General features: G+C 45.8%; 1 protein-coding gene across 1 annotated transcript in view; it reads left to right on the forward strand.

Annotated features, from left to right (window-relative positions):
• osbpl10b (oxysterol binding protein-like 10b) overlaps window positions 1-13,338 on the forward strand; it is a 64,456-nt gene that overhangs the window by 19,417 nt on the left and 31,701 nt on the right. The window contains 1 exon segment of the mRNA XM_061777025.1: window positions 5,804-5,898. Within this exon segment, the coding sequence (XP_061633009.1) occupies window positions 5,804-5,898 (95 nt within the window).

Below are 13,338 nucleotides of genomic sequence, written 5' to 3' on the forward strand. Positions count from 1 at the left end.
CGTCTTCTTGAGTGGTTTGACACTTGACTACTGTTTTACTGTCGTTGTACTGACACCTACAGAAAAAAATACAGCACTTCTATCATTGTACAACGTACTATTATTTATACTAATGACTGTTATTGTTCATATAATCATAGGTAGGTAGAGTAGCCAAATATTGTACTCAAGTAAGACTATTGTTACTTGAAAAGAATATGACTGAAGTAAAAGTAAAAAGTTGTCCTCCCAAAAAATTACTGAAGAGTAAGAAAGTACAGTACAGTGAAAAAAACCACTCAAGTTCTGAGTAAATGGTGAGTAACTTCTGATTTATTTTTTAAATCAGAGCATGAAGGTCAAATAAGATACAAATACCTGAATAAAACGTGAATGTGCAAATTCTGATATTGCTGTGTGTGTGTGAGTGTGTGCAAGATTAGCACATACCCTAAAAGATGCTTGTTTTACAGTGATTTATGAACATACAGTGGTGTAAAAAAAGGGTTTGCCCCCTTCTTGAGTTCTTATTATTTGCATGTTTGTCACACTTAAATGATTCCGATTATCAAACAGATTTAAATATTAGTCAAAGACAACATAAGTAAACACAAAAGGCAGTTTGTAAATGAAGATTTTTATTATTAAGGGAGAAAAAAAAACCAAATCCAAACCTACATGGTCCTTTGTGAAAAAGTGATTTTCCCTTAAACCTAATAACTGATTGTGCCAGCCTTAGCAACAATCAAGCGTTTGCAATAACTTGCAATGAGGCTCTTCCAGCGCTGTGAAGGAATATTGGCCCACTCATCTTTGCAGAATTGTTGTAATTCAGCCACATTGGAGGGTTTTCGAGCATGAACCGACTTTTTAACGTCATGCCACAGCATCTCAATAGGATTCAGGTCAGGACTTTGACTGGGGCACTCTAAAGTCTTCATTTTGTTTTTCTTCAGCCATTCAGAGGTGGACTTGCTGGTGTGTTTTGGATCATTGTCCTGCTGCAGAACCCAAGTTGGTTTCAGTTTGAGGTCACGAACATATGGCTGGACATTCTCCTTCAGGAAGTTTTGCTGGACAGTAGAAGTCATGGTTCCATTTATCACAGCAAGTCTTCCAGGTCCTGAAGCAGCAAAACAGCCTCAGACCATCACACTACCACCACCATATTTTCTGTAGATATATGATGTTGTTTTTCTGAAATGCGGAGTTCATTTTACGCCAGATGTAATGGGACACATACTTTCCAAAAAGTTCAACTTTTGTCACATCAGACCCAAAAGTCAGTATTTTCCCAAAAGTCTTGGGGATCATCAAGATGTCTTCTGGCAAAATTAAGACAAGCCATAATGTTCTTTTTGCTCAGCAGTGGTTTTCGTCTTGGAACTTTGCCACGCAGCCCATTTTTGGCCAGTCTCTTTCTTTTGGTGGAGTCATGAACACTGACCTTAACTGAGGCAAGAGAGGCCTGCAGTTCTTTGGATGTTGTTGTGGGGTCTTTTATGTTCTCTTGTTGCAATTTTAGTTGGCCGGCCACTCCTGGGAAGGTTCGCCACTGTTCTATGTTTTCGCCATTTGGGTATAATGATGACTCTCACTGTGGTTCGCTGGAGTCCCAAAGCTTTAGAAATGGCGTTATCACTTTTTCCACACTGATAGATCTCAATTACTTTCCTTTTTTTTCGTTCCTGAATTTCTTGAGATCTCGGCATGATGTCTGGCTTTTGAGGATTTTTTGGTGTACTTCACTTTGTCAGGCTCAGGCAGGTCCTATTTAAGTGATTTCTTGATTGAGAACAGCTGTGGCTCTATCAGGCCTGGATGTGGCTAGAGAGAACTCAGGTATGATAAACTACTATTATGTTTTAACCGGTGGGCAATCACTTTTTAATAATAAAAACCATTTAAATAGTGCATTTTGTCTTTACTTGTGTTGTCTTTGACTATTTTTTAAATTAGTTTGATGATGAAAAACATTTAGGTGTGACAAACATGCAAAACAATAAGAAATCAGGAAGTGGGCAAACACTTTTTCAAAGCACTGCAAAATACGACTACTGTGTTTTATCAAGTTAGAAGTGGGCTGGAATTTCCACATTTGGGCAGATAGTGGCAGACAAATATTACAATGCATGAAAACTGTTGTTTTTTTGTCATCTGAAATGTAAACACAATCATGCGTCGTTGCCTTCATTGAGAATGATGACGACCTCAACATGGCAACCACAGAGCACGCCGATTAGCTGGGAAGCCGTAAAATACTACTTTAGTAATATTTAACAGAGTAATTGTAGCGCTTTCCTACCCACCTCTGCATATAATTTAAATCAAGAGACCATTGTGACCATGTCGCTAGGATCCTAAGCCTTCTACGACCATCAAGTTTCCCATTTCTGTCCCTATGTTTAGTCTTTGGATATTGCAATCTGCTAATAGGCTCAACACTCAAAATCCTATAAATGATAGACTGTGAAGTGGAATGTGTTAAAACATCAAAATATATTCTATGATTCATGTCACATGCAAAATTACAGATCAAGTGCCTCACTTCCCATCTTTACGTTGCGCAATAACAGGCCTCTCAGAATGCAATTTGTCACAATTGAACTTTTTAAAAATTAAAATTGTTTGGACCTCTTACCTAGTCTCTTTTTTGGGATCTGCCCTTACGGTATTGCCGCCCGTGACAGGAATTGTCAATTGTGAGGGTGAAAACTGTCAACTTTTGAAAGGGTGGTTTGGGTTTCAATGGGAAGAAGTTCAGTTTTATTGCTGTTGAGTTTCAAGAAACTGGAGGTGATCCAGGATTTGACTTCAGAAAGACATGAGGTAAGGAAAGTGGGAGGAAGTGTCAAACGTGGTTGATCAGAAATGTAGCGCTGGGTGTCATCCACGAAGCAGTGGAAAACAATATATTTGCGGAAAATATTGCCAACAAGGAGGAGGTAAATGATGAAAAGAAGCGCCCCAAGAACAGAGCCCTGGGGAACGCCTGAAGTTAATGGTCTGATTTTAAAGATTTGAGCTGAATAAACCGGGAGCGGTCTGAGAGATAGGAGTGGAACGAGAGGAGAGGTGTCTCTGTGATACCACTGGCAGAGAGCCTACTGAGGATGGTGAGTGAGATGGTATCAAATGCTGTGGTCTAGTCAAGTAGGATGACAATCGAAAAAGACCAGAGTCTTTTTGGCTTGTGGGACTCCTGAGGCAGCTGATGGGTCCCGGCTGGCCAAGCGGAATGCAGCTTTGGTGGTTGCTGAGGCAAAAACCCGGACGTGGGAGGAGTTCGGTTAGGCCATGGAGAAAGACTTCTGGACGGCTTCGAGGAAATTCTGGTCCACCATCCGGCTTCTCAGGAGGGGGAAGCAGTGCACCATCAACACTGTGTATAGTGGGGATGGGGCGCTGCTGACCTCGACTCGGGACGTTGTGAATCGGTGGGGAGAATACTTCGAAGACCTCCTCAATTCCACCGACACGCCTTCCCATGAGGAAGCAGAGTCTGGGGTCTCTGAGACGGTCTCACCTATCTCTGTTTGGTCCCTGTACGACCGGTCTCAGAGTTTGGTAAGCATTGCCGGCAGTCAGTCGGACTCTTTTCCAGTGAGGGTTGCCCTCAAAGCTGCCCTTTGTCACCGATTATGTTCATAACTTTTATGGACAGAATTTCAAGGCGCAGCCGAGGCGTAGAGGGTGTCTGGTTTGGTGGCCTCAGTATTGCATCTCTGGTTTTTGCAGATGATGTGGTTCTGTTGGCTTCATCAGGCCGTGATCTCCAACTCTCACTGGAGCTTTTCGCAGCCGAGTGTGAAGCGGCTGGGATGAGAATCAGCACCTCTAAATCTGAGACCATGGTCCTTAGGGTGGAGTGCCCAACTCCAGGTCGGGGATGAGATCCTTCCCCAAGTGGAGGAGTTCAAATATCTTGGGGTCTTGTTCACGAGTGAGGGAAGAATGTAACGGGAGATCGACAACTGGATCGGTGCAGTGTCTGCAGTGATGCGGACTTTGTATCGGTCTGTTGTGGTGAAGAAGGAGCTAAGCCGAAAGGCGAAGCTCTCAATTTACTGGTCGATCTACGTTCCTACCCTCACCTATGGTCACGAGCTGTGGGTCGTGACCGAAAGAACAAGATCCCGGATACAAGCGGCCGAAATGAGTTTCCTCCGCAGGGTGTCCGAGCTCTCCCTTAGAGATAGGGTGAGAAGCTCGGTCATCCGGGAGGATCTCAGTCGCTGCACATTGAAAGGAGCCAGATGAGGTGGCTCGGGCATCTGTTTAGGATGCCTCCTGGACGCCTCCCTGGTGAGGTTTTCCAGGGCACGTCCCACCGGGAGGAGACCCCGGGGACGACCCAGGATACACTGGAGAGACTACGTCTCTCTGCTTGCCTGGGAACGCCACAGGATCCCCTCGAAAGAGCGAGCGGAAGTGGCTGGGGAAAGGGAAGTATGGGCTTCCCTGCTGAGGCTGCTGCCCCCGCGACCCGACCTCGGATAAGCGGAAGACAATGGATGGATGGATGGCTGCTTTTTGACAATAAATCTTATAGCATTGGAAAGCCTGTTTATTACCATTTTTAATGTTGCGACATGGGTTGTACGCGTGAAAAAATTGCCAAATCTTCTCTCCCAATGCTAAACAGCTTATTTTGCTGTTGCCAATGACTCTTGTTTGGTGTTTGGTGGATTCAATGACTGAAGTTTGAAGACATATTGGCAATTTAACAATTTATTCATCAACAACAACAAAACGGCAGTCTCAGTAGTGTGTGGAAGAACCATATACAGCCACAACTGCTGTGGGATGGCTTTGGGATTCTTGAACCAGCATTTGTCTCAAGTCAGCCAACATGGTTGTGTTGGTCACTCAGGCACAAACAGCACGACCAAGCTGATCCAACAAGGGTTGCGGTTAGGTCTGCTGGTCGGCCATGCCATCGGCTCCACTCCCAAATTCTGGAGGGAGTCGCTGATAAACCCAGCTCCGTGGAACAACTGTTATCATCTTGGAGGATAAAGTTCGTCCCCAGTCTGTGGAGATTGTATTGCCACTGGTAGCAGAATCTTGATATTATTCTCCATTGAAATTGCCTCCCATGGTGACAAGCCTCATTTTTCCAGTGAGAGAGATGCCGCCCCACACCATCAACCTGCCTCTATCAAAAGATGTTACTCTATCAGCGCAGCAATCAGCATAGTGTTTTTCACGTCTACTCCATAATTTCACACTGCGATCCATGTCCTGAATCTGCAGTCAACACTGAACATAATATTCCTCCACATGTTCAGGTTCCAGTCTTTGTGGATGTCATCTTTATGGTACTATGGCTCACTCCAAACAATACTGGTTTTGCGGAGCACCAACTTGAAGTTGCCCTGTTGCACTGACCCCATCTAAAGCAGTCAAATGTGACATGCCGATTCTTCGAACAGACACCCACGGACCACTTTAGTGGGGCCCATGTTTACTTGGGGTACCAGAAGCTCAAAACAAGAGTCAATGGCAACAGCAAAATAAGCTGTGTGGCTTTTGCATAGATTTGGCATTTTTTTCATCGGCGCAACCCACATACTGTTCTTTGCTGCTCATCCCACCAATGCATGTTCCCTACAAATGTGCCACCATTTAAAAAGGAAATAAACAGGCTTTCCAATGGAATCAGCTTCATTGCCAAAAAGCATTGTTACAATAAAACATACTCTACCGAACACAAATAACAGTACTTTTTGTGCTATTTTTATTGACTACAGTATTTCTACTTTAAAATACTAATGGGATCATCTTCTTCTTCGTCTTTTTCTGATTTGGTATTACAATACAGACAGTTCGACTGGATGGAACAGATCTCCTCAGAAGCAGATGACAAATGATGTATCAAAACCGGTACTGTTCAGTAACCACTCCCACCATATTGAGGTATTGTACATTCTGTTAAATTTGACCATGTCATAGCAACAACAAACAATAGTATTTTTGGGAGAAGAATATTTGAGAATACAGTATGTGTGTGGTGTATGTGGAATACAAGCCTAAGGGTGTCATTCATTTATTTATTTATTTCATTTATTTACAACCCCAATTGCAATGAAGTTGGGACGTTGTGTTAAACATAAATAAAAACAGAATACAATGATTTGCAAATCATGTTCAACCTATATTTAATTGAATACACTACAAAGACCTAATATTTAATGTTCAAACGGATAAACTTGATTGTTTTGAGCAAATAATTATTAACTTTAATTTTATGGCTGCAACAAGTTCCAAAAAAGCTGGGACAGGTTCATGTGTACCACTGTGTTATATCACCTTTTCTTTTAACAACATTTAATAAATGCTTGGGAACTGAGGACACTAATTGTTGAAGCTTTGTAGGTGGAATTCTTTCCCATTCTTACTTGATGTACAGCTTCAGCTGTTCAACAATCCGGGGTCTCCGTTGTCGTATTTTACGCTTCAAAATGCGCCACCCATTTTCAATGGGAATCGGGTCTGGACTGCAGGCAGGCCAGTCTAGTACCCGCACTCTTTTACTACGAAGCCACGCTGTTGTAACGTGCAGAATGTGGTTTGGCATTATCTTGCTGAAATAAGCAGAGGCGTCCATGAAAAAGATGTTCCTTGGATGGCCGCATATGTTTCTCCAAAACCTCTATGTACCTCTCAGCATTAATGGTGCCTTCACATATGTGTAAGTTACCCATGCACTAACACAGCCCCATACCATCACAGATGCTGGCTTTTGAACTTTGCGTCCATAACAGTCCGGATGGTTCTTTTCATCTTTTGCCCGGAGAATACGACGCCCACAATTTCCCCCAAAAATTTGAAATGTGGACTCGTCGGACCACAGAACACTTTTCCACTTTGCATCAGTCCATCTTAGATGAGCTCGGGCACAGAGAAGCCAGCGGCGTTTCTGGGTGTTGTTGATAATTGGCTTTTGCTTTGCATAGTAGAGTTTCAAGTTGCACTTACGGATGTAGCGCCGAACTGTATTTACTGACATTGGTTTTATGAAGTGTTCCTGAGCCCATGTGGTGATATCCTTTACACATTGATGTCGGTTTTTGATGCAGTGCCGCCTGAGGGATGAAAGGTCACGGGCATTCAATGTTGGTTTTCGGCGTTGCCGCTTACATGCAGTGATTTCTCCAGATTCTCTAAACCTTTTGATGATATTATGGAACGTAGATGATAAATCCCTAAATTCCTTGCAATTGTACGTTGAGGAACATTGTCCTTAAACACATAAGAAAACATTCTAGACATTATGTTAAATCATAAACCCAACAGAACTGGTGAAACATTATTAATTTCTGCTGCTGTGTTCAACATTAAATTCATTTACATACTTTATAATGTCATGTTCTAATAAAAATATATATGTCTTTGAAAGTTTTCACCCTCACAATTGACAATTCCTCACTCGTGATAACTTATTTTCATGTCAGACCACTTGGATTTGTTCATGAAGATATTGTTTTTTATGTTTTACATTGAAAATCAAAACGTCAATTTTCTGTGGCTCACTTATTTTGTTAGTGTAAACATGTAATTATGAAAAAAGGTGCAATGACCACAAATACCTCTCCACTAATTGTGAAGAAGGCAGCCACTGTATGTAGAAATCTTGCGTTAAACATTAGGCCACTGTGTAAACCATTTTGTCAGCCCTGCTGCAGCACAAAATAATGGATTTTGGATCACCACCTCTTGCAGCTCCTTCCCTCAGGTAGGCGCTATCGAACAATGCAAACTAAAACCAGCAGACATTCCAACAGCTTCTCTTGTGTTTTTAAGTCTCAAAGTATTTACTGTCAAAATGGCTGTCTATTGTCATACTAGAGCGGCTCCAACTACCGGAAACAAATTCCTTGTGTGTTTTTGACATATTTGGCAATAAAGAGAATTCTGATTCTGGACAGACAAGTTCACACTCTCCAAACCTTCATGACAGATTAACTTGATGTTCCTCATGTTGGAGAATAAGAGAGCAAACACTGTGAGATAAATGGGAATGACAAGTAATTTTAGCCACAGCAAGTCTACAGGGGAGAGAATTTTGCCCTGATTTGTTTTTAAAGACAATTAAAGAGGGGCTTGTCCACCAACCAGCCCAGGAACTTTGAGTTCCTGGTAGCAAAGAGTTCCTGTTACCAAAAGGTTCCTGTGGCCCATGTGGTTTGTGTTTCCATTGAGTTCAGGGTAGCTTAGGCCAATTCTGATCAGATGAAGTATAAGTATAGTAATTTTATTTACTTCAGTAATTAATTTTGTTGAGTGTGTGAGCCTAGACTTATGAAGAACATTTGGCACCTCTGCACAAGACAGTGTTCTGTTGTGGGGGCGGTCCTGTCAGGTGTGGGGGCGGTCCTGTCCCAGAGGTTCCCGGTCGAACAGAGGCTGCACCCCTGCGCCTTCTTCTCTAGGCGCCTGAGCCCTGCAGAGGCCAATTACAATGTGGGAAATAGAGAGCTGCAGGCCATTGTCCTGGCGCTGCAGGAGTGGAGGCACTGGCTGGAGGGTACTAGGGAACCTTTTCAAGTTTTCACTGACCACAAGAACCTGTCTTACCGCCGGACTGCTAAGAGACTCAACCCCCGTCAAGCACGCTGTTCCTTACCCGTTTCGATTTCATCATCACTTACCGCCCTGGGTTGAAGAACGGCAAACCTGACGCCTTGTCTCGGCTGCATGGCCCGTCTGCTGTTCAGCCTGTTGTGGAGACCATTCTACCTGGGACCCGGGTGGTGGGAGCGATTCAGTGGGAGGTTGAGAAGAAGGTGGTGTTGAGGCTCCGGGAGGTGTTCCTGATGGCAAGTTGTTTGTTCCGGTCGTTTTACGTCCAGAGGTGTTGAGGTGGGGACACACTTCGAGAGTCGCTTGCCATCCTGTGGTCAGTCGGACATTTTTCCTCATTTCCCAACGGTTCTGGTGGCAGGGACTACGTAGGGATGTTAAGGAATATGTTTCGGCATGCTCAGTGTGTGCCCGTAGCAAGATGTCCCATCGTCCTCCAGCTGGTCTTCTTCGTCCACTGCCCATTCCTTCACGCCCCTGGTCCCACATCGCCTTGGACTTCATCACGGGCCTTCCGCTGTCCGGAGGGAACACGGTCATCCTGTTGTCGATAGATTCTCCAAGATGGCCCATTTCGTTGCTCTGCCGAAGCTGCTGTCCTCCTTTGAGACTGCTAATCTCCTTGTCGACCATGTCTTCCAAGTTGATCTGGTGTCTGACAGGGGGCCGTAGTTCATTTGCTCTGCCACTGGCAGAGCAAACGAAATTGACTCTGTTGTTAACCCGGTGGTAGTTAAACTTCGGCTCCCTCCCGCCATGAAAGTTCACCCTGTATTCCATGTCTCCTTGCTCAAACTGGTTTCCTCCAGCCCTCTGTGTCCTCCAGCAGTGCCTCCTCCTCCTCCGCGGGTGGTTGATGGTGAGCCAGTGTACACGGTAGGTGAAATATTGGATTCCAGAAGAAGGGGCAGAGGTGTGCAGTATTTGGTCGACTGGGAGGGTTACGGCCCTGAGGAGCGTTCCTGGGTTCCCCGCTCTTGGATCTTAGATCCGTCCCTGCTCTGGGCCTTCTACTCTCTCCACCCGCAGAAGCTGGGTGGTCCGCCAGGGGGCGTCCTTTGAGGGGGGGATACTGTCATGGTCCTGTGTTTCAAGTTGTTTTTCTTTGTGTTGCAGTGTCTGGGTGAGCGAATGTGGGCGTTGACATCGGTGACGCAACTGTCATGCATTGTAATCATCAGCCTTTTTAGGGGGCACCATGACAGTGTGTGGGCGTCGGAATATTCACTTGTATTTGCCCCGTGTTTGCCGCCGTTCTGACCGCTGTCCAAATTTAGGTTCTATACGATTATACCACACGGACCTTTTGTCGTGTCTCCCTGCGTTATCTGTATTTTGATTCTCTCTGGTGGTGAGTCCCTTTAGTTTCGTATGTCTCGCCATCACATGCTCTGTCATTTAATTAAAATTGTTTGGACCTCTTACCTAGTCTCTTTTTTGGGATCTGCCCTTACGGCATTGCCGCCCGTGACAGGAATTGTCAATTGTGAGGGTGAAAACTGTCAACTTTTGAAAGGGTGGTTTGGGTTCCAATGGGAAGAAGTTCAGTTTTATTGCTGTTGAGTTTCAAGAAACTGGAGGTGATCCAGGATTTGACTTCAGAAAGACATGAGGTAAGGAAAGTGGGAGGAAGTGTCAAACTTGGTTGATCAGAAATGTAGCGCTGGGTGTCATCCACGAAGCAGTGGAAAACAATATATTTGCGGAAAATATTTCCAACAAGGAGGAGGTAAATGATGAAAAGAAGCGTCCCAAGAATAGAGCCCTGGGGAACGCCTGAAGTTAATGGTCTGATTTTAAAGATTTGAGCTGAATAAACCGGGAGCGGCCTGAGAGATAGGAGTGGAACAAGAGGAGAGGTGTCTCTGTGATACCACTGGCAGAGAGTCTACTGAGGATGGTGAGTGAGATGGTATCAAATGCTGTGGTCTAGTCAAGTAGGATGACAATCGAAAAAGACCAGAGTCTTTTTGGCTTGTGGGACTCCTGAGGCAGCTGATGGGTCCCGGCTGGCCAAGCGGAATGCAGCTTTGGTGGTTGCTGAGGCAAAAACCCGGACGTGGGAGGAGTTCGGTTAGGCCATGGAGAAAGACTTCTGAACGGCTTCGAGGAAATTCTGGTCCACCATCCGGCTTCTCAGGAGGGGGAAGCAGTGCACCATCAACACTGTGTATAGTGGGGATGGGGAGCTGCTGACCTCGATTCGGTACATTGTGAGCCGGTGGGGAGAATACTTCGAAGACCTCCTCAATTCCACCGACACTTCCCATGAGGAAGCAGATTCTGGGTTCTCTGAGGCGGGCTCTCCTATCTCTCCGGTTGAGGTCACCGAGGCGGTTAAAAAGCTCCTCGATGGCAAGGCCCCGGGGTGGATGAGATTCGCCCGGAGTTCCTAAAGGCTCTGGATGTTGTTGGGCTGTCCTGGTTGACACGCCTCTGCAACATCGCATGGACATTGGGGACAGTGCCTCTGGATTGGCAGACTGGGGTGGTGGGTGTGTTCCAACTACAAGGGGATCACACTCCTCAGCCTCCCTGGTAAGGTCTATTCAGGGGTGCTGGAGTGGAGGGTCTATCGGGAAGTCGAATCTCAGATTCAGGAGGAGCAGTGTGGTTTTCGTCCTGGCCGTGGACCAGCTCTTCACCCTCGGCAGGGTCCTCGAGGGTGCATGGGAGTTCGCCCAACCAGTCTACATGTGTTTTGTGGACATGAAGAAGGCGTTCGACCATGCCCCTTGGGGGTCCTGTGGGGGGTGCTTTGGGAGTATGGGTACCGAACCCCCATATACGGGTAGTTCAGTCCCTGTACAACCGGAGTCAGAGTTTGGGCCGCATAGCCGGCAGTAAGTCGGACTCCTTTCCGGTGAAGGTTGGACTCGGCCAAGGCTGCCCTTTGTGATCGATTCTGTTCATAACATTTATGGACAGAATTTCAAGGTGCAGCCGAGGCGTAGAGGGGGTCCGGTTTGGTGACCTTAGTATTGCATCTCTGCTTTTTGCAGATGATGTGGTTTTGTTAGCTTCATCAAGCCGTGATCTCCAACTCTCACTGGAGCAGTTCACCGGCAAGTGTGAAGTGGCTGGGATGAGAATCAGCACCTCCAAATCTGAGACCATGGTCCTCAGTCGGAAAAGGGTGGCGTGCCCTTGTCGGGGATGAGATCCTGCCCCAAGTGGAGGAGTTCAAGTATCTTGGGGTCTTGTTCACGAGTGAGGGAAGAATGGAACGGGAGATCAACAGGCTGTTCGGTGCAGCGTCTGCAGTGATGCGGAATTTGTATCGGTCCGTTGTGGTGAAGAAGGAGCTAAGCCAAAAGGCGAAGCTCTTGATTTACCAGTCGATCTAAATTCCTACCCTCACTTATGGTCACGAGCTGTGGGTCGTGACCGAAAGAACCTACCTTCATCTATGGTCACGAGCTGCGGGTCGTGACCGAAAGAACAAGATCCCGGAACCAAGCGGCCAAAATGAGTTTCCTCCGCAGGGTGTATGGGCTTTCCCTTAGAGATAGGTTGAGAAGCTTGGTCATCCGGGAGGGGCTCAGAGTAGAGCCACTGCTCTTCCGCATTGAGAGGAGCCAGATGAGGTGGCTTGGGCATCTGATTAGGATGCCTCCTGGACGCCTCCCTGGTGAGGTGTTGGAACACTGGGGGGAGACCCTGGGGACGACCTAGGACATGCTGAGAGACTATGTCTCCCAGCTGGCCTGGGAATGCCTCAAAATCACCCTAGAACAGCGAGATGAAGTGGCTGGGGAGAGGGAAGTCTGGGCTTCCCTGCTAAGGCGACTTCCCCCGTGACCCAACCTTGGATAAGCGGAAGAAAATGGATGGATCGATAGTGCTTTCCCGCCAAGTGGTGCTTTGCCGCCATCTTCTAGCATCTATAGGTATGTAGCGATTATGTATGAAATAAGAATTATAATTAATTTAGGATAAAATAATAAGCCGGGAGTGATGTTTGCGTTACTTCTGGTTAATCGTAATTTTGATTTAATAGTTAAAAATGCGGCACGGTTGACGACTGGTTAGAGCGTCAGCCTCACAGTTCTGAGGACCCGGGTTCAATCCCCGGCCCCGCCTGTGTGGAGTTTGCATGTTCTCCCCGTGCCTGCGTGGGTTTTCTCCGGGCACTCCGGTTTCCTCCCACATCCCAAAAACATGCATTAATTGGAGACTCTAAATTGCCCATAGGCATGACTGTGAGTGCGAATGGTTGTTTGTTTCTATGTGCCCTGCGATTGGCTGGCAACCAGTTCAGGGTGTACCCCGCCTCTTGCCCGATGACAGCTGGGATAGGCTCCAGCACGCCCGCGACCCTAGTGAGGAGAAGCGGCTCAGAAAATGGATGGATGGATGGATGGATAGTTAAAAATCAAACTAATGTCTCGAAAAGGGCACCATGTCAAATTTTTCAAGCTTAACTTTAGGCAAAATGACGACAAACCTTTTTAATCAGTCTCAGAATCTGGAGGTTGCTACACTCTACGACATGTTGAGTCCTAGGTTACAGAGGTTTATTTAAATTCAGAACACACACAAAATACGACCACAAGTGGAATTTTGTGGTATATTTAATGAAATACACAACTACAACTAAAAACTACAATGAGAAAATAACACTAAGGGTAAACGAAAGAGAAAATAAGGTGTACGAAAATAAAAATTAGGACATCGTGTGCGGTCGCTGGGCTAAACTAAATGAGCGTTTAATGCGTCGAGTCAGAGCGAGAGAAGGCAAAGTTGGGATTTCGTATGAAGCTACTAATTTCC

Source organism: Phyllopteryx taeniolatus, chromosome 6 (assembly GCF_024500385.1).
Source record: "Phyllopteryx taeniolatus isolate TA_2022b chromosome 6, UOR_Ptae_1.2, whole genome shotgun sequence".
Lineage (NCBI taxonomy): Eukaryota > Metazoa > Chordata > Actinopteri > Syngnathiformes > Syngnathidae > Phyllopteryx > Phyllopteryx taeniolatus.